General features: G+C 39.3%; 1 protein-coding gene across 18 annotated transcripts in view; it reads left to right on the forward strand.

Annotated features, from left to right (window-relative positions):
- The window catches only part of FAM172A (family with sequence similarity 172 member A), a 523,432-nt gene that overhangs the window by 75,812 nt on the left and 422,729 nt on the right, over positions 1-24,891 (forward strand). For 14 of the 18 annotated variants that reach the window (XM_033179122.1, XM_033179127.1, XM_033179130.1 and 11 more), the window contains one exon: positions 986-1,086. The exons of the other annotated variants lie outside the window; for them this stretch is intronic. In XM_033179122.1, coding sequence (XP_033035013.1) covers positions 986-1,086 — 101 coding nt within the window. The remainder of the gene's footprint in view (positions 1-985; positions 1,087-24,891) is intronic. 18 annotated transcript variants of the gene reach the window in all.

Genomic DNA, 24,891 nt, shown 5'->3' on the forward strand with positions numbered 1-24,891 from the left:
AAATAAGCATAGACTAATATTTGCTCTGAGGAGAGTCCTTTTCTATAGAATACTTTGAGCAGGATGACTGGTTTAGATATGAGGAATGTTTCTCTGAAGAATATCACTTAAGCAGGACAACTCTTTGGCACATAAAATGGAAATATTTTATAACCCAAATGCTCACCAGCGGGTGAGATTACCTGTATGCACACGTAGAGTCCTCCTCTACTTTGGGCCAGAGAGTGCTATCCAATGAGAGGAAAGGACCTTGGGTAAATGACCAGATGCTGCAGACCTCTCCCTGCCTTGCCTGTGCTTCTTGATTCCTTGTACCCTTGAAATTATTAGTAAAGCTTTGTCATTATTGGAAGATCTTTGCTTTGTGGAGTGTGATTTGATAGCCTGAGCCTGTGTTAGCTCACTGCTTCTCTCCGGTTTTCATTTGACAAGACATCCTACCCATATTTGAAGACCTAGTTGAGAAATCTCACTGAAACCTTCTGAACCTCTTCTAGCCCACAGATAGTTTTTATTTTTCCAAAATCATTCTAGACTTTATTGTCTACATGAATCCCCAGTGGCAGATTTTTAGACTGTTGACGTATTCCAATCTAGTTTGTTTAGCTTCCTGAAAAGTTGCTTAACTTCCTAGTATTTGTGATTTTACTTCTCAGGTAACCTCTAAGCTTCTTGAGGACTGGGCGTATGTTCATGGCAATAGCTAGAGAGGTCTTTATACATATTAGGCTTTAAAATATTGTTAGTTTGCTTTAGATTAGAGAGATGAAGGTCAAGAAGAATAACTTTTGAGTACTTGGGGACCATTCTTAGTTATATAATCTGTATGTTTGTGTCATATTGACATCTGAAGAAAAAAGTCTAATGAAAAAAAACTGTTCTGAGAAAGTTATTTTAAATTCTTATCAGACATTCTTTGTTGTACTGCTTGTATTATTGTAAATATACTTTGAAGTATAGCAATATTGTTTGTTTATCTTCTTAGAGGGACAGTTAAGACACATAAAAACTGGGGAACCATTTGTTTTTAACTACCGGGAAGATTTGCACAGATGGAACCAGAAAAGATACGAGGCTCTAGGAGAGGTATGTCACATATACTACTTTAACTTTGTTTTTCCCAGTGTTAAATATTCAGAATAAAAGTTTTAAAGATGCAGCAGTTTATGTACTCTTTTTACAAAATGTGATTCAAAAAAGGTTTTTGTTTTTTTTGTTGTTTATTTTTAGTGGTTATGTTAGAAGCATATTCTCAGTTTAAAAGTTTCTTTTCGGTGGCTCACGCCTGTAATGACAGCACTTTGGGAGGCTGAGGCGGGTGGATCACGAGGTCAAGAGATCGAGACCAGCCTGGCCAACATGGTGAAACCCCATCTCCACTAAAAATACAAAAATTAGCTGGGCGTGGTTGCGCGTGCCTGTAGTCCTAGTTACTTGGGAGGCTGAGGCAGGAGAATTGCTTGAACCCGGGAGTGGAGGTTGCAGTGAGCTGAGATGGTGCCATTGCACTCCAGCCTGGGTGACAGAGCAAGACTCCGTCTCAAAAAAAAAGTTTCTGTTTTTAGGTGAGCTGTGGTGGCTCACACCTATAATCCCAATGCTTTGGGATGTCAAGGTGGGAGAAGCACTTGAAGCCAGGAGTTTGAGACTAGCCTGGACAATATAGGGAGACCATGTCTCTACAAAAAAAAAAAATTAGCCAGAAGTAGTGGTATGTGCCTATAGTCCTAGTTACTTGGGAGCCTGAGGTGGGAGGATCACTTGAGCCCATGAAGTCAAGGCTGCAAGGAGCTGTGATCACATCACTGCACTCCAGCCTTGCTGGCAGAGTTAGGCCCTATCTCAAAAAAAAGAAAAAGCTTCTGTTCTTACACAAACTTACTCTTCCCGTGACTATAATATTTCGTAGTGAGTCATTACATAAGAAAACAAATTTATGCGAAATTCTAATTTGATTTTTTAAGTTTTGTTTTGTTTTTGAGACGTGGTCTTACTCTGTCACACAGGCTGGAGTGCAGTGGCATGATCTTGGCTCACTGCAACTTCCGCCTCCCAGGTTCAAGCGATTCTTGTGCCTCAGTCTCTGAGTAGCTGGGACTACAGGTGTGCACCACCGTGCCCACCTAATTTTTTTTTTGTATTCTTAGTAGAGATGGGGTTTCACCATGTTGGCCATGCTGGTCTTGAACTCCTGACCTCAAGTCATCCGCCTGCCTTGGCCTCCCAAAGTGCTGGGATTATAGGCGTGAGCCACTGCGCCGAGCCTAAAAATGTTTTTAAGAGGTTGAATCCCCTACTATGCCAGAATGAATAAGTTTTCTTTCAGGTGTTTATTTGTGTGAAGAATATTGGTATTTGACTAATAAGTTGAATTTAACCTGCTTTGACTGGATAAAGGAGTAGGCCTTGTGAACATTAGATATTTCACATGGTACTGCTTGTAGGAACCTTTGAAAATGTCATTTGCCATTTAGGTGAATAGTTTGATAAAGTGAAAAGCTTTACTCATTCTGTGTCATATTAAGTCTTTATTTTTAGTAAAAATTCATATGGACACATACGTTTAGTGTGATAACTAGATAGCTACCTTACTTTTCTAAGGAAAAGCTGAAATTTCTATATTCCTTTTTTGTTTTTAAATAGGGTAGTAAAAATGAACTACTTGGTTAAATTATGACATAAAGAATATTTGGTAACATAAGTATAATAGCATGAAGAATGTATCATTTACTGGAAGACAATTCTTTGATCTCCTACATTTCTGTATGTCTCTGAGCAAAGGCTTTGACAGCTTTTCCTCTGGATCATCTTTTCAAGGACGACTGTATAGGAAACAGGCTTCAAAGACAGAGGTTGTGTCTCCCTCCAAGGCAGTAGGCAGATTAGTTTGCCGTCCAGGATCAAAAGGTAATGCTCCTCCCTCCCTCACTGATGGCAAAGGATTGTTAGGAGCCCTTTTAGAAGATTGGGTTTCCTAAGTTTGAGGTTCCTCAGCTATGATACAATGCTATTGCATGCTCAGCATCCACCTGGGCCTGTTGACACTGCCTCTTTGGGATTTGAGGAGCAAGAGATTGGACTTCATGAGAACATGAAGCTCATGCTGCCTGCTGTACCCCGATTAATTTTTGTTTCTGATCCAGAAGACTGATGTCATTTGACAGCATCCATGACTGTGCAGGCTAACTTGCTAGCTTTTATGGAGTGTAAAATCTGACAGTTAAATAATCTTTACAGTTCTTGTTAGTGTTCTACGGCATTTATAATCTAAATATATTCAGTGCCCTGAATAATTTCTGCTGCACTTTTAAAAAAGCTTACCCAGCCAGGGATGGTGGCTCACACCTATAATCCCAGCACTTCGGGAAGCCGAGGAGGGCGGATCACGAGGTCAGGAGTTCAAGACCAGCCTGACCAACATGGTGAAGCCCCATCTCTTCTAAAATTACAAAAATTAGCTGGGCATGGTGGTGTGCCCCTGTAATCCCAGCTCCTCAGGAGGCTGAGGCATGAGAATCACTTGAACACGGGAGGCAGAGGTTGCAGTGAGCTGAGATCGCACCACTGCACCCCAGCCTGGGTGACAGAGTGAGAGTCTGTCTCAAAAAAAAAAAAAGCTTACTGATTTCCACTTGAATTATATGTTGCAAACTGGTTGTATTTTGATTATAGAATAACCCTACTATAATGGCCTTAGAAAAGAGCTCATGATTTTTGTGTTTGTTTTTAAATGGGACTATTTATTTACTATTTTCCATAAGCCATGTACACCACCAGCTCACTTGGACAGGTGGCTAGTCTCCAAATATACCTTGTCCTTTTTGGCATCTGCATCATTTATGCCATCAACGTGTATCTTCCAACATCATCTATATCAAACTCCAGCTATGTGTCTTATTAGGTCATTCCATGTGTAAATGATTCCTTTTTCCTAGGATCTTATACCTAATTCTTTGGCTATATGGAGGGTCACAGGTTTATTTTTGGTGAACTTTAGTTGAGAAGAAATCAAAATACTTGATTTTGTAAATAACCTTTGATGGTTATTTATAGAGAGAGAGCATATTCTGTATTATCTACATTACTGCCTCCTGTGCCTGCTATCACATTTGTGTTCACAATCAATTTGGACCCGAGTGATTACCCAAAATTATAACATTTAACTTTTTTTTTTGAGATGGAGTCTCACTCTGTCACCTAGGCGCCAGGTGCCTGAGCTTACTCTCGGCTCACCACAACCTCCACTTCCCGGATTCAAGTGATTCTCCTGCCTCAGCCTTCTTAGTAGCTGGGATTACAGGTGCGCACCACCACGCCTGGCTAATTTCTGTATTTTTAATAGAGACAGGGTTTCACCATGTTAGCCAGACTGGTCTCAAACTCCTGACCTCAGGTGATCTGCCCACCCTGGCCTCCCAAAGAGCTGGGATTATAGGCATGAGCCACTGTGCCTGGCCATAGCATTTAACTTTTAATGCAGTATTTCTGTTTAGATCAGTGGACTCCTCAGCTTTAAGTACCAACCTTTTTTCTTCTGAATATATTGATCAAAAGTAAACATATTTTCCTAACGTAAAACTGAGTACAACAAAAAGACCTAGGAATTGGAGAGTGAAGGTCTGGTTATTACAGTATTTGTACCATACCATCTTGCTTCTCATGTCATGTTTGGAATACTTGTTTTGATTCATAATTTCACTGTTGAAGGTTAATTATTAATTGAATTTTATTTCCTACATCGTAGGAGTTAGTTGTATGAGTTCTGGGTGTATACCAATAATGACACAGTTTTCACTATAGTTAATCAATTGTTTGGAATTCATGATAGCAGGACTTAATGCATCTGTGGCCTGTCTTTTCGTTCATTTTGTAACCAAAAAGCAGGTTAGTTGCTTGCTGTATGCAGAATCCGATGAGCAGGAGTGAGGTCTGGTACAAAAAAAAGTGAATTTATCCTGAAACTAGCTTGAGGAAAGAGGCACAAATATTCTACCTTTAAATGTACTACTTTACTCTTGGAGCAGAAAGTAGGCACTTTTATAAGATAGAGGAGGGAACAAGCAAGGGCAGGGAATCCCCTTGCTAGCTGGTTCCTTATCTACTGGGCAGTTAAGTTGGTGCCTTCCTGGGTAGAAGTAAGTTGTAAAAGTGCAAGTGGGCATACTTTCCACATGCCCTCCTGGTGCGTATGAGTTCCAGGATTATCCCCCCACCCCCCTCTTCCCCCTCCTCCCTGTCCTAGAGTGAGAGTTCCATGGGGCATACTTTGGTCTGCAAATCTACTGTCAACTCTTGAGGAGAGATTCCTCTTGGAGCACTTAAACTTGTTAGATGTAACTTACCCTGTAGGGAATGTCTGGTGAGGAGGAGGTAAAGGGTTATATTTGCATTTCTAAAGGACTAAATAGGAAGCTGAGGAACAGGGGAAAAGGAGAAAATAAGAGAAAATAATAAAAAAAAATTAAACTCTCTCAGAAAAATGGTGATTCTTTGCTACAGTATTTCATAATTTCCATTTCTGAGCCATGCCTTCAAGTGAAATTTCACCAACTACTATTCTATTCTTCATTCACAGTTTATACTTTTATCTTACACTGTTTTCTCCCTTTGAAATGTCCTTCTCCCCTTGTCATTGTATGCCACCTCCATCTGTCTTCCTATTTTGGCTCAGATGTCTCCTCCTTTAGGAAGCCTTCCCTCATCTCTTCTGTTATAATCTCTCCTGATTTCTTTTCTTCCCATTTTGTTTTTCTACCTATTTTATCTTATATGAAAAGTGATTTAAGATGATATTAAAGATGAATGCCATTTAGGAAGACTCAAATAAGTAGAGTTTAAAAACGGAAGCAATGTTAATAAATGGATGAGTTTACTGTATATCTCTTATACTACTTATCACTCTGCATTGCATTTTTGAAAAAATGTATGTTTTTAAGCAATTTGGGGGAAACTTTCTGTGTCCTCACAATATTTGTTGAATAATAAATAGTGTGATACAAATAGATAAACTGTTTAGTATAAATTCTGGACCTATGCATTTTAGAGATTTTTTAATGTTCCTAATTTAAACTTAAAGATGTGTATTTTCTTATTGAAGAAAGGAAAATGATAATTTTCCTGTTTCTAAGCTAAACAATTTTAATTATTTCAATTTCCATTTAAGAGCTAAAAGTTTCATACTATTAAGGCTTTTGTGATTTAAAAGTATTTGATAAAAATAGTCATATATATGGCATAATTTATTGGAAGATTTTAACATTTAACGTTACAGGAAAGGGGTCCTGAGACAGACCCCAAGAGAGGATTCTTGGATGTCACATGAGAAAGAATTCAGGGTGAGTTCATAAAGTAAAGTAAAAGCAATTTTATTAAGAAAGTAAAAGAAGAAAAGAATGGCTACTCCATAGACATAGCTGGTTGCCCATTTTTATGGTTATTTCTTGATGATATGCTAAACAAGGGGTGGACTATTCATGCCTCCCCCTTTAAACCCATATAGGGTAACTTCCTTTTTATGTTTTATTTTATTTTATTTATTATTTTTTATTTTTTTTTGAGTTGGAGTCTTGCTCTGTTGCCCAGGCTCGAGTGCAGTGGCATGATCTTGGCTCACTGCACTCCAGCCTCCCAGGTTCAAGCAATTCTCTTGCCTCAGTCTCCGAAGTAGCTGGGATCACAGGCAAGCACCACCACGCCTGGCTAAGTTTTGTATTTTTTAGTAGAGATGGGGTTTCCCCATGTTGGCCAGTCTAGTCTCCAACTCGTGACCTCCGATGATCCACCTGCCTTGGCCTCCCCATATAGGGTAACTTTCTGACGTTGCCATGGCATTCGTAAACTGTCAGGGTGCTGGTGAGAGTGTAGCTGTGAAGACAACCAGAGGTCACTCTCATGGTCATCTGATTTGGATGGGTTTTGGCCGACTTCTGTACTGCAACCTGTTTTACCAGCAAGGTCTTTATAACCTGTATCTTGTGCCGATCTCCTGTCTCATCCTGTGACTTAGAATGCCTTAACCGTCTAGGAATGCAGCCCAGTAGGTCTCAGCCTCATTTTACCCAGCTCCTATTCAAGATGGAGTTGCTCTGGTTCAAACGCCTCTGACATTTCCACCCTCCCTTTTATAGGAGAACCCTTCATCCTAAGGGTTGCAGAGGGATGAAGATCTATCTTCTGTAACTTCTTCAGGCTAAATAGGGGTGATGATATTCCTGCTGACTCTGAGGATCTCTTTCTGTATATGTGGTAGAGAGGAGCTCAGTCAGAAAGTGTTGATATGGGTCATTCATGACTCCTGTGTTCTGACAAGAGGTGATATCTGGACTATTAATAAGTGTTCAATTTAGGAAAACATTGAGTAAGCTTATTGTGCATTCCTACACAAAGAGTACAACAGCAATATATTCCACAACACTAAAGCAAAATAAGTAAAATTATCCCAAGTAAACTAAATTAGAATGTGTTCCATGAACTGGGCAACTGTTGGAATCAAGCTGATATGGGGTTGCTAGCCAATTCCAATACATGCCCAGAATTAGACTACTGATCCAGATTTTTATATTACCCAACCCTCTTGTTTTTTCTGAGTAGCAGTCAGAGACCACTGGTTTATTCACAGGAATAAGCAGGGTTAGCCAAAATTGCAGAAACAAACCTAAAAACAACTGATGAGATTAGAACTTAGTAACAAGTATACCATAGTTCTTGAAACATAATTTCTCTCTCCAGTTTTCCATTTTTACTAAAGACAAATCACAGTAAGACCAATTTGCTTTATTATACTTGGCCTGATTATTTGTATAAAGTACAGCAAGAACAACTATTTTTCACTTAGGCTTTAAAAATTGGCTTTGATGGAACTCTGTTCCATAGGGAATCTCAGATAAGACTTTAAAAGCTGAGCCTAGCCATGGATTTGTACCCTCAAATACCTATGAGTTGGGTAAATTTTCTCCTTTTGAGGTCCCAAGATAACTTGGGTCTCCTGGACCTGTTAGAAAGTGACATTTTTTATTTGCCACAGGTCAGAAACCCTGTACAGGGACTGTGTAGGCAAGGTATGAGACCAGGTCTGCAAGAGGCTTTTATTGGCACTACAAGTCAAATTTGATTCCTTAAAGGAAAGCATGCTGTTCCAGTCAAAGACTTAGTAAAATAACCAGTTTTTCCAGTTGTGTCCTGTTACAAGAGAAAACAGATTCTTACTGCACTTATGCAAATAACTATATTGCTGTAACTTAAGAATACTCACAACTAGTTTCCAAATTTTGGAGAAATCAGGTAGAGAGAAGCAACTATCCTCCAAATTTTGTTCACAGGAGTATACTCAATTGCTAAAAGCTGTAAATAGCTCAAAAGAAAAGTTTTCTTGACTGTAAAACAAAAAGATCAGCAGTGTTTCAAGCACAGTTAGAAAGATTACTTTAGTTTTCTTTTGGTTCCGTCTATTCAGTTAACTCCTTAGTTCTGCTTGATATTCAGGAACACTTCAGGTCTCCATGAGAGTCCTGAAAGTTTTTTTCCTCTATTCTGATGTCACAGTTTCCAAAGTTATCAGAAACCTTCATTTAAGAACACCTGTTAGAGTTCTATAGTTGATTATCAACCACCTTCTAAAGAGGATTAAAACAAGACAACAATTGCCTGTGGATGACAAAATATTTTAGGGTAGCCACAGTCAAAAGCACGATTGACAAAGAAATTTGCTTACCTCTGTGGCATACAGTGATTTTATATAACATTGATTATTATTGCTAATGACATATACTGAGGCATATCAGAATTATAGGAATCTTACACAATTTTGTAACACATACTAATAACAAGTTTATGTAAATATAACCCAAAGAAAGTTAAACACCATTTCACATTTGATTATACTTCCTGTATGACTTTTATACCAAATAAGCCAAATTTTACCTTTGAATTAGTGTACTATTAATGTTACACCCAATTCTTAAGAAAGCCTTATAGACATATCTACCCAATTTTAATGCTTGACCAAAAGGTAAGATTCTCATAAACTTTTTATAACCCTTTACAAATTTTTGTTAAAAGCAGATCTTTTATTAAAGAGCATATCAGTGCTCTAAGAAAAACCTGTTGTACTTTTATTCCAATGTTCAGTTTGCAGAAAAACTGAATAATACCCCTTTTACTTTAGCCAATATGTTCACCCACAGATTTTTTTTTTAAGAGATTAAGTTTTTACAAACCTTCCACAACTTGCTTAAACCTTCAGCTTTATTCCATCTAACTTAAAACAGTCCTTTAAACCTTTAATGTAGGCAGGAAATTCACATTCCCATGCCTTCTTGTAATCTTTTATCAAAAACACATTTCACTTTCTTTGCATACCTTGCATGTATAACTGTTTCTTCTGTGGTCTCGGTTACATGTTACACTGTTAACTCTTAGTAACTTTCATTTTTCATGAAAAATCTTGGTAAGTTCAGGATTTTAATTATGTACTACATGTGGAGACTAACCTAAGACACACCAAGCAGAGTGCAGATAGGTGCTGACTCTTTCCATCATAGCTAGGGGACGTGGCTAACTCCGCATTTCCCAGGCCTTATCTAGGATCTAATGCTCCAAAGTAGGTAAATAGAGCAGTTTTTAATAGTCAAAGAAGCAGTTAATGATCTCAAAGCATTTAGGAAACTTAATATCTGACCTACATAATTTAGACCAAATGTTTACATTTTGAAGATATTTTTATTTTACCAATAATTTTTAAAACTGTCTTTGTTTGCCAAAGATGACTTAAGTCACATGAATAAAAGGCATTATACTTTTTACTTTTCTGACAATATATTTGGTTTAAGCTCTTATTATTATTAAACCAATTAATTTAAGCTCCTTCATATATAAACATCACACACACAACACATATAAATACACAGAGAGACAGAAGATAAAGGACCCATTCCCTAAGCCAGGAATTGGACCCTAAACCTGGGCCGCCATTGTGAAAAGATAAAGCACGGCCCTGTGGTTACAAGGTCAAGCTCCCAAGGACATAACTGACCAGTTTGCAGGGCCATCTTGAAAAATGGGCTTACAGGTGTCCTAAGCTCATGTTCTATCCAAAGGTGCCCCTCATTGTGACAGACAATACAGAAGGGCACACAAAGCACACTAGATTCTCTGCAGCTTAACACTAGCCGCACAAATCCTTTTTCCCATTAATCAAAACTTTACAGGAGATAAATAGTGATTTTTACCATTTATTCAACTGGTTTGCACAGAGAGAGAGACCGAGAGAGACAGAGTGGCCAAAAGTCTGAGTAGTAAAAAATTCTTACCCTTTTGCTGGCATGCCAGGCTTCTGGGTTGCCTTTTCCTCAGTGGCCCTGGTAACCTGGCTGGCTGCACCACAGCCCTGGGGGCCAAGTCACAACACAGAGGAAAGTTATCTTTTTCTTTTCTGGCCAGAGCAAAATACATGTGACAAAACACAGATATTAGCCCTTCTGCTTAGCACCCAATATCAAAACTGGCAAGGTTCAAACTTGCCCCCTGTTGGGCCCTGTCATTAATCCAACCTCTGACCAGGAGTTCAACTTGTGATCTCTGGGCAAGATGGTTGCCCTGAGTAATAGAAGAGATAAGAAAGGGAATGGAGAGAGATAAAAGCATTATCTGTGGCATAGTGAGGAAGGTGAAGAGCTCAGGGAGGCCAGAGAAAGACCCACCCATTGCAGCGACACTGAATCAAAAGTTCAGGCAGCCGCTTGTCAGTCAAGAAGGGATCTTTTCCAGCAGTCCCATTAGCTCTCAAGTTTTCCCTTTTAGGGAGGAAAAAGCTCCCCATGTCTCACAATCCTGTACATGCCTAATCCTGTCACCCATAGGCAATAGCAAAGAGTACAAGGCAGATTAATTCAGAGAAAAGCAGTTAACATCCTGTGGGGCCAAACTCATTCTTAGTCTAAAGGGACTTTACCAAGAGGGGCCTCTAGCCCCTAAAGAAGGGACTCTAACCCTCCTCAGTTGGGCCTCTAACCCAAGGTTGGTCCTTGCCTTTTATTAAGAGCTGCCTCCAACCCACTCTATCTTAGGAGAGATGCTAACTCCCGTAAGTTGGGCCTCTAACCTAATCCCATCCTTTACCCTGGTACCCCACCACTTACCCAAAGTCAGCCGATCAGTGCTGCAGTCTTTTTCCTTTTGATCAGGGGTGGGGGTTGGCGGCGGGGGGGTTCTTCAGTATCATCTCTTCACAGTTTGCCAGAAAAATGTTACCAGACCCCACCACTTACCCAAAGTTAGCTTTGGTTTGGGGGTTTCCACACTATAGTCCCTTCTACAGTTGCCGAAAGATGTTACAGGAAAGATGTCCAGATCCAGACCCCAGGAGAGGGTTCTTGTATCTTGCACAAGAAAGAATTCAGGACGAGTCCATAGAGTGAAAATAAGTTTATTAAGAAAGTAGAGGAATAAAAGAATGGTTACTCCATAGACAGAACAGCCCTGAGGGCTGCTGGTTGTCCATTTTTATGGTTATTTCTTAATGATATGCAAAACAAAGGGTACATCATTCCTGCTTCCCCTTTTTAGACCACATAGGATAACTTCCTGACGTTACCGTGGCATTTGGTAAACTGTCATGGTGCTGGTGGGAGTGTAGCAGTGAGGACCAGAGGTTACTCTCATGGGCATCTTGGTTTTAGTGGGTTTTGGCTGGCTTCTTTACTTCAGCCTGTTTTATCAGCAAGGTCTTTATGACCTGCATCTTGTGCCGAACTCCTATCTCATCCTGTGACTTAGAGTGTCTTAATGGTCTAGGAATCCAGCCGAGTAGGTCTCAGCCTCATTTTACCCAGCTCCTATTCAAGATGAAGTTGCTTTGGTTCAAACACCTCTGGCACTTATATTCAAACTTCGAATGTTTATCATTATAATTTAGAAAATGTAAGTTCTTATGTAACTTTCCACAGTTCCTAGAAAACAGACGAACCTTTGTATTTAAAGTCTGGAATAATTTAGTACTTTGTTAGTTTCATTAACCGAGAACCTGTGGAAAGGATTTCATCAAGTCCTGGACATAGAAGCACTAAAAACCATCTTCTCTTCTGATTGATCATCATAGGGGATTATACAGAGGATAGTGGAAATTTGAATTTACTGCCTGAAAGCCTGCCTTAATAAATAGCTTTTGATATACTCAAGTTTGAAGACTTAAGGAAACATTTTGATTTCAACCAGAAATCTAAACAAAAACTGCTTCTAGTATTTTTTTTTTTTTTAGCATTTTCCTACTGAATATCGAGTTTTGTCGTCAGCTGAGCGCTACTATATATGTTTCACAACTGTTGTTTTAGTTTACATTTATTTCTTTCGTAAGGAGATTATTATAGCAGTCATTCAGTAGGAATTGTTTTTAAGTCTTGCTCCTGAAATGCACTATCATTTATATGTAAATTAAACTTATTGTGTAAGTAAAATAAACTGAGATTTCAGTTTGTTTTTTAGAATGCAGTGCCATAATACACAAAACAATATTCTTTACATTCACACAGTTATGTTTTTATAGTCAAATGCTTTTGCTAATATGTGTATATTTTTATACTATCCACATAGAGCTTGAAAAAAATACACAGCCCTTAATAAGTTTGGATAATTTCTCCAAATTTAGAAAAATACTGTCAGCTTAAGGAGGTGGAGAGTGGTGTGAAATGGTAACTCTCAAAGTACTATTTTAGTACTTTAGTGTATATATAATATATATTGGAGTTGAATGCCAAGAAATAATGTTTCTGTTAAACTCAGAGAAAGACTGGAAAGGCTACCATATTAAGTAGTGAATAGGATGGTAGAAATGGCATGTAACTTGTGAAATTTTATCAGTTTTCTCTTTCATGTCAGTACTGAATTATTAGAATGTTAAATGGAGAACTTATAATTCAGCAGATATTATAATGAAAGATTCTGTTTTCTTGCCTAATTTTGGTCTTTGTGTTTTCTTTGATATATATCTTGAAAACCTCTTTAAGAATTAATAAATTGTCAATGTGTTTTGAAAAGAGATTATTAAGAGCTGCCTCCAACCCTCTCTATCTTAGGAGACACGCTAACTCCCCTAAGTTCGGCCTCTAACCCAATCCCATCCTTTACCCTGGTACCCCACCACTTACCCAAAGTCAGCCAATCAGTGCTGCAGTCTTTTTCCTTTTGATCAGGGGTGGGGATTGGTAGGGGGGTTCTTCAGTATCATCTCTTCAGGGTTTGCCAGAAAGATGTTACCAGACCCCACCACTTACCCAAAGTTAGCTTTTGGTTTGGAGGTTTCTACACTATAGTCCCTTCTACAGTTGCCAGAAAGATGTTACAGGAAAGATGTCTTGATCCAGACCCCAGGAGAGGGTTCTTGTATCTTGCACAAGAAAGAATTCAGGGCGATTAGGTAATCTTATACGCTTGTTTTCTTATTGATGGATAGGATCACACTTATAAAAACAACTAAGAGTACAATTTTATTCTCTGGACCTAAATTAGTAATATGTTTTCTAAAATAATGGAAAATTACTTAAAAATATTAGATTTTAAAAATGAGATTAAACAATGTAGGCCAGTGCCATCTTATAGGAGTTTTTCAATGGCTGTATTTATATATTTGAAACTAGAAACAACTTCATTATTTTAACATCCAAATATTTGAACATAATGTGATTTTCTGTGTATAATTGATACCTTTATGTAATGTGAAATTCATGCATCTTGTATTGGCCATCAGGAGATCTGGGTCTTAGTTCTGACTCAGTCACATCTGTGTGACTTTAGAAAAGTGATATTTGCAAGCCTCTGTTATAAAATGAGAATAAAATTATTTATTCTGTTGTGAAGAATAAGATGGGTAGATATGATATTATTTTATATTCTTTAATGTGCTATGCAAATGTTAGGAGGATTGAAAGAAAATGTATTGATTAGGCTATTAAGAAGATTTCTAATTTATTGATATTATAAAGGTTTAGTTTGCTGATTTTCTTTCTGCTCACTCTGTCTACTTATTATTACTGACATCAAGCTTATCTTTCTATAGGAGAGATGAAGAAATGACCATTGGCTCAGAATTTGTTAGCAGACTCCTTTTACTTCCATCTCTCTCTCTCTAATATCCATTCCTTTAAATGGAATGTTACATATAGGATAGTGTTACTAAGTAGATGTTTTAGAATTGAAAAAAACAGTTGCTGACATAATTTTCTATGTTTTTGTGGTTAAGAAAAACTATAAGCCTGTTTAAAAAATATAGTATATGATACATGAACAGATACACAGACCAACTGAACAGAATGTAAAGCGCAGAAATACACAGAAAGCCCAACTACACATGGAAATATATTTTATGTTAAGGTGCAGTCATAAATCAGTGGAAGAAAAGGGACTTTTAGCAATTGATAGGTAATCACCCATAGGAATATAAAAGTTGACTCTTCATCACTGTGTACACCAGAATTAACTCTGAATGAATCAGAGATCTAAATGCAAAAAATGAAATAAAACCTACCAACCCAGTGGCACTAATTATGGTCTTGAAATACCAACCTAATAACAGAACCTGAATTCTAATAAAGAACCTGAATTATTTGGAGAAATATCTGATTCCTGTCTGGGGCAAGAAATGAGTGCCATGAAATGGGAATATCTTGTCTCATTGGATAGCAAGGAAGATTCCAAAGACTACTTGCCTTTCTAAAAGTCAGGAAGCGAAAGACCAAAACAACAACAGAAACAAAACAAAACAAAAAACCCAAACCAAACCCCCCTTGCAAATACGTCAGTAGATATGATGCATGAACCAGTGGTTCATAGGGAAAGAAATGCAAATAGTCTGTAAACATATGAAAAGATGTTTAACCTCATTTAGTAGATGAGGCTATACAGAAACAGGACTTCTCATATCTTGCTGGTGGGAGTGTAAAGTAATAAATTCCTTGAAAGGAGAAATTGCCAATATCTTATGAAATTACAGTTGTATTTTCCCATTTGTATGAGAAAGGAAATAAATACATATATTTGTTGTTTGTTTATTATTGTGGAAAAAACTGGAAAGATAAAATTGATAACCACGTTTATCTTTTATCTATGGGGAATGTGGAGGAATGGGATGAAGGGATGGCCTTGTGAATTCTCTAATACCTTTTTGTGTAACTTTGATATTTGAACCATATACAAATTTTGATATGCTTAAAGAATACTGTGAAATTGAAAAGAAAATGAAACATATGAGCTTAAATATGCATCTAGTTGGTAATATAACTGAGCAGAGAAAAAGAAAATACTTCAGATATTTGGAATACAGTCAGTACATTGTCCTTTTGCTGGATGTATCCTCAGGATAAAAACAATGGCCAGTGAAATGTTAAAATTAACGAAGTGGTTTTACTGTTTTTTTTTTTCTTACTGTTGCTTTATATATATATATATATGCACACATATATAAAATATAATGTATATATTATATATATAAAGTATATATATATGTGTACTTTAAGTTCTGGGATACTGTGCAGAACATGCAGGTTTGTTACATAGGTATACATGTACCATGGTGGTTTTCTGCACCCATCAACCCATCATCTACATTAGGTATTTCTCCTAATGCTATCCCTCTCTTTGCCCCCTCCTCCCCCTGACAGGCCCTGGTGTGTGATGTTCCCCTCACTGTGCCCCTATGTTCTCATTGTTCAGCTCCCACTTATGAGTGAGAACATGTGGTGTTTGGTTTTCTGTTCCTGTGTTAGTTTGCTGAGAATGATAGTTTCCAGCTTCATCCATGTCCCTGCGAAGGACATGAACTCATTCTTTTTTATGGCTGTGTAGTATTCCATAGTGTATATGTGCCACATTTTCTTTATCCAGTCTAACATTGATGGGCAGTTGGGTTGGTTCCAGGTCCTTTCTTTGCTGGATATATCCTCAGGATAAAAACAATGGCCAGTGAAATGTTAAAGTTAACTTACTGGTTTTACTGTTACACTGATAGTGGTGCAATAATATTGAAACAAGTTTATCAATATGGTATATTAAAGCAAATAAATATGTAAATGTAATTATGAACCAAGAATTTCAGGATTAGAGAAAGACATGAATATAAAATCAAAGCAGATAACGAAATTTTGGGAATTTCACCATAAACTCATCATGTTTAAAAAATGTATTTCCTAGATCTACTCACCAATAGGGCTTAGAAGTACTGACTTCCTAGTAGCCATGCATACATATAGTGATGTATATGTATGTGTAAGATCCTGGTTTCTAAATGCATTGCTTAGTAAAAAGAGCCAGGGCTCCTTGGAGAAAAGGCTGATTCCAAATTTGGAACTAAGAAAATAAAAGATGAGCCCTGGACAGCGGTTCCCAACCTTTTTGGCACCAGGGACTGGTTTCATGGAAGACAGTTTTTTCCGTGGACCGGGGGTAGGGGATGTTTCGGGATGAAACTATTTCACCTTAGATCATCAAGCATTAATTAGATTTTCATAAGGAGTGTGCAACGTAGATCCCTCGTGTGTACAGTTCACAGTAGGGTTTGTGTTCCTAGGAGAATCTAATGCCGCCACTGATCTGACAGAAGGTGAAGCTTAGGCAGTAATGCTCCCTCACCTGCTGCTCACCTCTTGCTGTGCATCCCGGTTCCTAACAGGCCACCAGTCAGTACTGGTCTGTGGCCTGGGGGTTTGGGACCCCTGGCCTACAACATTGTGCTTTGTCAGAAAGCAAGCACTCTGTCTGATGGACGCATGTGGAAAGGACAATAACCAACTAGAAAGGGCTTCTTATGGGCAAAGTTGGTACAGTTTGAGGATAAAATAAGAGTTCTTATTGATAATAAAACATTTAATAAACATTCATGATTTCATAATCTCTTGAAAAATATAGCCAATTTGCCATTTTTAGATTAAAGTTATCTGAAAATTGGTAACCAGGAGGAAAGAATTAAGCAGTTGGCCTCTTTATGAAGAACTGTAGTTTATTTGCAGGGGAGGAAGGAATGTTCTTCCTTATCAAAGAATACAGTCTGATGAAGGTAATGAATATGATAGAATTAGAAAAATCAACCTTTTTCCCTGTGTGGCGGACAGACTTCTAAACATGTTCCTCAAAAATTTCCATTTCCTGCTTACTCAATCAAACATGAACCTAAGTACTGCTGTGAAGGGACTTGGCATATATAATTAAGGTTACCAGACAGCTGTACTTAAGATATGGATATTATCCTGTCTTAGCCCATTTTGTTTCCAGAGACTAGGTAATTTATAAAGACAGTGGTTTATTTGGCTGATAATTCTGGACGCTGGGAAGTCCAAGAAGCGTAACGCTGGTCTCTGCTCAGCTTCTGGTGAGGGCCTCATGCTGCATCATAAGATGGCAGGGAAGGGGAAGGAGAAGCAGACATTCCAAAAGGGTAAAACACAAGAAACAACCTCACTTTGTAACAACCTGCTCTCTAGAGAACTAGCCCATTCCCACAAGAACTAATCCAGTCCCAAGAAATAACCCAGTCTTGAGAGAAAGACATTAATCTACCTTAAGGACCTAATCACCTCTTAAAGGCACCAACTCCCAATACTATTTTATTGGCAATTAAATGTAAATGTGACTTTTGTCACGGACAAATGACATCCAAACCATAGCACTCCATTTATGGCTCCCGAAAACTCGTGTCCTTCTTACATGCAAAATATATTCATTTCAGCCCGACACGGTGGCTCATGCCTGTCATCCCAGCACTTTGGGAGGCCGAGATGGGTGGATCACTTGAAGTCAGGAGTTTGAGTCCAGCCTGGCCAACATGGTGAAACTCTGTCTCTGCGAAAAATATAAAAATTAGCCAGGCATGGTGGCAGGTGACTGTAATCCCAGCTACTCGGGAGGCTGAGGCAGGAGATTGAACTAGGGTGGAGGAGTTCTGTGAGCTGAGATCATGCCACTGCACTCCAGCCTGGGTGACAGAGCGAGACTCCGTCTCAAACACACACACACACACACACACACATTCATTTCATCACAAAGGTCCCCTAAATCTTAACTCATTCCAGCACCAATTCCTAAGTCCAAATTCCAAAGTCTCATGTGAGACTCAAGGCAAACTTCTTTTAGTTGTGAGCCTGTAAAATAAGAAACAAGTTATCTACTTCCAAAATACAATGGCAGGATAGGCATGCAGTAAACCGTATTAGTATATTCTCACGCTGTTACAAAGAAACACCCATGATTGGGTAATTTATAAAGGAAAGAGGTTTAATTGACTCACAGTTCCACATGGCTGGGAGACCTCAGGAAAGTTACAGTCATGACAGAAGGGGAAGTAGGCATGTCTTACATGGTGGCAGGCAGGAGAGAAGAAGTGAGCAAGAGAGGAACTACCACAACACTTATAAAACCATCAGATTTCATGAGAACTCACTCACTATCATGAGAACAGCATGGAGGGAACCACCCCCGTGATCCAATCACCTCCCTTCAGTTCTCTCCCTCAACACTTGCAGATTACAATTCTAGATGAGATTTGGATGGGGACACAAAGCCTAACCTTTATCATAAATGTTCCTTCCAAAAGGGAGAAATGCACAGAAAGAAAGGAGTAACCACCTTAAAGCGAGTCTGGAACCCACAGGACAGGTATTAAATCTTAAAACTCCAGAACCATCTCTCACTTTATGTGCTGCCTCCAGGACACAATTGCAGGATGATTGCAGGGTGAGAGATGGGTTCCTTTGGTTTTTGGAAGTCCTGCCCCTATGACTGCTGGGTGGAACCCACATGCTGGTCTCTCAGTTTGGGGTTGCATGCTTGTGCCTGTGACTTTCTCAGACTGGCGTTTGATGTAGTTTGAATATATGTCCCCAGCAAATCTCATGTTGCCTTGTAATCCCTACTATTGGAGTTGGGACCTGGTGGGAGGCGATTGGATGATGGGAGTGGATTTCTCATGAATTGTTTAGCACCATCCCCTTGGTGTCTATTTTGTGATAGTAATTTATCACGATATCTGCTTGTTTAAATGTGTGTGGCATCTCTCCCCACCTGTCTCTGGCTCTGGCTCTTGCCATGTGAGACACCTGATTCCTCTTTGCCTTTTGCAATGCTTGTAAGATTGCTGAGGCCTCCCCGGGAGCCAAGTAGATGACAGCACCATGCTTCCTTTAAAGCCTGAAGAACCATGAGCCAATTAAATATCTTTTCTTTATAAATTATCCAGTTCCAGGTATTTCTTTAAGCAGTGCAAAAACAGCCTAACATAGAGTTACAAGTTGCTGGTCACTCTACAGTTCTGGGGTCTTGAAGGTGGTACTGTGTACCTGTCACTCCACTATGCATTCTATTAGGGATTCTCTTCTGGGGCTCCATCCCGCATCAGGATTCTGCCTGGGCTCCCAGGCAATTTGCTGCATCATTTAATATCTAGGAAGAAGGTAACATAATCCTCCTGCCTGCACACTCTGCACATCTTCAGAGACAGCACCTTGTTGACACCATCAGAGCTTATGGTTTGAGAGCAGCAGCACAAGTGGCATCTTGGTTCACTTGAGCCATGGCATTGTGCCACAAAGGTTTATGGCTTGTACTTTTTGGAGCAGCAAGTCAAGCCACACATGGACTTATTGAATAATGGCTGAAATGGGTGAGGAGGGCTGACTGGAATTCAGGAAGCAGACATATGGAGAGCAGATACTTGAACAGTGGCCTTGAAGATCTCGGCAATGATTTAGTGCCTTTTAGTCATTGCCTTGATGATTAGTACCTGACTTCCGTTTGTTCATATTAATTCCTTTAGCAAATGGTCTGTGAGCTACACCCTTGGTTTCCTCTCCTGAAAATGCTCTTTCATTCTCTACTACATGGCCTTGCTGGGAATTTTCCAAGTATTTTTGCTCTGCTTCCTGAAGGGGTGGCCTGCCCCTCCATACCTGTGGGCATTTCTCGTTAGGTGGAACGAGAGACTTGAGAAAAGAAATGAGACACAGAGACAAAGTATAGAGAAAGAAAAAGTTTGCCCAGGGGACCGGCGCTCAGCATGCCGAGGACCCATGCCGGCACTGGTCTCTGAGTTCCCTTAGTATTTATTGATAATTATCTTTACCATCTTAAAGAAAAGGAAGTGGCAGGATAATAGGATCATTGTAGGGAGAAAGTCAGCAGTAAGACATATGAATAAAGATCTCTGTGACATGAATAAGTTTAAGGAAAAGTGCTGTGCCTTGATATGCATATGCAAACATCTCCATAAACTTTTTAGTGCATAAAGAGCAGCATTGCGCTAGCAAGTCCCACCTTTCGCCCTAAGGTGGTTTTCTCCTTTCTCAGTAAACAGAACATACAATCGGGTTTTATACCGAGATGTTCCATTGCCCAGGTACGGGCAGGAGACAGATGCTTTTCTCTATCTCAACTGCAAACAACCGCCAAGAGGCCTTCTTTCCTCTTGTACTAGTCCTCCTCAGCACAGACCCTTCACAGGTGTCAGGCTGGGGGACGATCAGGTCTTTCCCTTCCCACAAGGCCATATTTCAGACCATCACATGGGGAGAAACCTTGGACAATACCTAGCTTTCCTAGGCAGAGGTCCCTGCGACCTTTGGCAGTGTGCGTATCCCTGGGGACTTGAGATTAAGAGAATGGTGATGACTTTTAACCAGCAAGCTTCCTTCAGGCACTTGTTTAAAAAAGCACACCCTGCACAGCCCAAAATCCTTTAAAACTTGAGTCACCATAGCACATGTCTCTTGCAAGGACAAGGTTGGGGATAGGGTCACAGATTAACAGCATGTCAAATACAGAACAAAATGGAGTCTCTTATGTCTACTTCTTTCTATATAGACACAGTAACAGTCTGATCTTTCTGTCTTTTCCCCACAGCTTCCTTTCTGTAGCAGCTCACTGTAAGAAGTTACTTCTAACTGCCTTGCTGCCTAGACATTGCGTCCACCATATATGCTATTTCAGTGCCCTAAGTTTGGCCCTCTAGGAAGTCCTATGGCATGGCTACAGTATAGCCAAGTTGTTTGTTACTATATAACAAGCACGACCATTACTTCAGTTCTTAGTAAGATATTCTTTGTTTCCATTTGAGACCTCATCAAAATGGCCTTTATTGTCCATGTCTGTCAGCATTCTGGTCATGACCACTTAAGGTATTCCTTAGTTTTTTTTTTTCATCTTCTGAGCTCTCACCAGAATTGCCCTTAGTGCTTCACTCACAGCAATACAGGTTTTTTTCTAGCTTGTTCCTCCGGATTCTTCCAGCCACTACTCATTACTCAGTTCCAAAGCTGCTTCCATATTTTCAGGTATAGCAACACCTCACTACTCAGTACCAATTTTCTATCTTAGTCTGTTTTGTGTTATTATGACAGAATCCCTGAGACTGGGTAATTGATAAAGAAAATAGATTTATTTGGCTCACAATTCTGGAGACTGGCAAGTAAAAGAATCCTGCTGCTATTGTCTATTTGGCTTCTGTTGAGGGCCTTGTACTGCATCATAACATGGTAGAGGAGTGGAAAAGGAAACAAGTGTTCCAAAAGGGCAGAATATGAGAGGCAACCTCACTTTATATCAAACCATTCTCTTCAGAATGAATCAGTTCCTGCAAGAACTAATCAATTTGCTCAAAAACTAAGCCATTGTTGCAAGAAAGACATTAATCTAAACTTAAGGACTTAATCACCTCTTAAAGGCACCACCTCCCAATACTGTTACATTGGCAATTAAATTTCAACATGAGTTTTGGTGTAGACAAGTTACATCCAAACCATAGCATGCTAGATTATCCAGGTAGATCCAGAGCGTCACGTAAGCTATTAAAAGCAGAAGAGGAAGGCAGAAGAGTCTGTTACAGAGTTGTAGCAGCAGAAGAGGAAGCCACAGAGATTCCACACATGAGAAGGATTCATTGCACTGTTGCTGGCACTGAGATATAGAGGCCCATGCTTAAGGACCAGAAAGAGGCCTCTGGAAGCTAAGGATGTCCCCCAACTGACTCTGCAATGAAATGTGGATCTCAGTCTTACAACTACAATAAGCAGGATTTTGCCAACAACCTGAATTATCTTGGACGCAGACTCCAGAACTTCCTGATTTGAGCCCAGCTGACTGATACTTTGATTTCAGGCTTCTGAAACCTGTAGCAGAGAAACCAGTGAAATCAACCTGGACTTCTGATCTATAAATTGTGAGATGCTGAATTGTGTTGCTTGTTACAACAGTGATAGACAACCAATTGATATGGTTTAGCTGTGTCCCCACCCACACCTCGAGTTGTGTAGCTCCCGTTATTCCCATGTGTCATCAAAGGGACCTGGTGAGAGGTAAATGAATCATGAGGGCAAGTTTTTCTTGTGCTGTTCTCATGATAGTGAAGAAGTCTCACAAGATCTGATGGTTTTATAAAGAGGAGTTTCCCTGCACAAACTCTCTCTCCTGTCTGCTGCCATGTAAGACGCCCCTTGCTCTTCTGCCGTGATTGTGAGGCCTCCGCAGCCATGTGAAACCGTGAGTCAATTAAACCTCTTTCCTTTATAAGAATCCAGTCTCGAGTATGTCTTTAAGAGTGAGAACAGATTAATACACCATTATACAGCCCTTCACTGAAATAATTGATTCAGATTAGGGTCACTAATGGACACTAATTCCTTTAGGTGAAAGGATGTGAGGGAATAGAATATTTGCACAGTACCAAAGTATCACCTCACAGATTTCTTGGAATTGTGTAGGGAAGACTATACCATACAACAGAGATTTAGCTGTTACCACTTTACCTAAATGAACAAAATTAAGATCACTGATAATACAGCAACCTGACATTGTGTGTTTTCTGATGTGATGCAGCTTGAAGCACATAGCATTAACTGTGAATATTCTTTTATAAGTTGAATCTGACTATAATCAGACCTTTAGGTGCATCTTCCAATTTTAATGAAATACAGGGGATAGGTGAAAAGTTAACACCACAAGGACACCATTAGACAAATGTAGAACACAGGACATATGAAAAGATAATTGGCCTGGTCTGTTCAAAACATAAATGTCATTAAAAATGTTAAGATGAATGTATTGGAAATCAGGGAGACTGTTATACATAAAAATGATTAAGGAGCTATAAAGACCAAATGCAGGCCAGGTGCAGTGGCTCACACCTGCAATCCAGGCATGTTGGGAGGCTGAGGCAGGTGGGTCACTTGAGATCAGGAGTTTGAGACCGGCTTGGCCAGCATGGTGAAACCCCATCTCTACTAAAAATACAGAAATTAGCTGGGCATGGTGGCATGCTCCTGTAATCCCAGTTACTCGAAAGAATGAGGTGGAAGAATCGCTTGATTCTGGGAGGCAGATATTGCTCCTCTGCATTCCAGCCTGGGTGACAGACCAAGACTCTATCTCAAACAAAACAAAATAAAACAAAACACATCCCCCGCCACACGCACCCAAATTCAGTGTGTGAACCTTGCTGTGATTTTGGTTTAAAAACTAATAAAAATACCTATACTTTCAGGGGCAATTGGGAAAGAATTACTAGTTTCTTAAGGGAGATAACAGTATTACGGTTATGTAGAAAAATATTCTTATTCTTAGGAGATACATAAAAAGTATTTAGGGAGAAAGTCATGATGCCTGAAAGTTATTTCTAAATGCTTCTTTAAAAAGAGAGAAAAAAACCACAGAAATAAAAAGAAGCATTTATGGCAAAAATGTTGACAGTTGTTCATTCAGAGTGGTTGGTATAAAGGTGATTTTTTGTACTATTTTTCAACTTTTTTATATGTGTGAACATTTTCAGAATTAAATATTAAAAGAAATGGAGAAGAAAGTTTTAGAAAGCTTGAAGGAGGTTCTTATATGTGAGTGAGGATAGTTTACTGGCAGGCTTCATTTTAGTGTTCTTGGATAATTCTGTTTTATTTTGGTCCCTTTCAATACTAGATTTGGAATACTTTTTTTCTAGGGTGACAGTATCCATTCTAGGACATGAATTGTCTCTAAATAGTTTATTCCATTTTTAAAAAGAGGTGTGTCAGTTAATATTTTGCCTGGAGCATACATACCAGGGCTGCTGGCTGTATTGCATTTGGGATCATGGAGGGAATGAAATAGATGGATGAGTGTTGTGAGAGACAGTTCTCCATTATTCTCTCTTGCTCCTACATGTCTTACTGGATTTGCCAAGAGTGAAAGGCCCTGACTGCTTTTTACCTGGGTCATTTCTCAGGATTGTGTTTGTAGAGAGCAACCTTGAGAGATGAGATAATGTCTCTCTGGGACAAAGAACAGGCTTGCTTACAGCTTGCTATAAAATAAGAGGCTCTTGTGAGTCAAAAAATCTCAAACTGTTTTTTCTTTGCTTTTACAACACAACAACAATCGACACAGAAGACTTCTTTGACTACATGTGTGAGTGTTTCTTTCTATCCACCAAACAAGCAATCAGTTTTGCAAATGGACACCAGCTGGGGCGTCCTCAAATTCAATTCATTTCCGATGCTGTCTACCTGGAGATAGCCTCTGAAACCACAGACTGAGGGCTCAATCCCACAGGATCACCCCCTCCTTCCCACTAGTCTCAAGTCCAGGCTCTGGGACATCTTCCCAACCCCACGTTTCGGCTCCCATGAACCCCCTCATTGGGTTTAATTTGGTAGAGTGGCTCACAGAATTGAGGGCAACATGTTTGCTTGTTTGTTACAAAGGGTATTTTAAAGGATAAAAATAAACAGCCAGATTAAGAAATACATCGAATAAAGTCTAGAAGTGTCCTAGCTTCCTAAGCACTGGAGCTTCTGTCCCTATGTACCACCCTTCTGGCTGGGTACATGAATGAATTCTTGTTTACCTTCCTGTCAGCCTCCATGTGTTTAACTATTCAGAAGCTCTCCAAACCCA

The sequence above is a fragment of the Trachypithecus francoisi genome, unplaced genomic scaffold, assembly GCF_009764315.1.
Source record: "Trachypithecus francoisi isolate TF-2019V2 unplaced genomic scaffold, Tfra_2.0 Lachesis_group2, whole genome shotgun sequence".
Lineage (NCBI taxonomy): Eukaryota > Metazoa > Chordata > Mammalia > Primates > Cercopithecidae > Trachypithecus > Trachypithecus francoisi.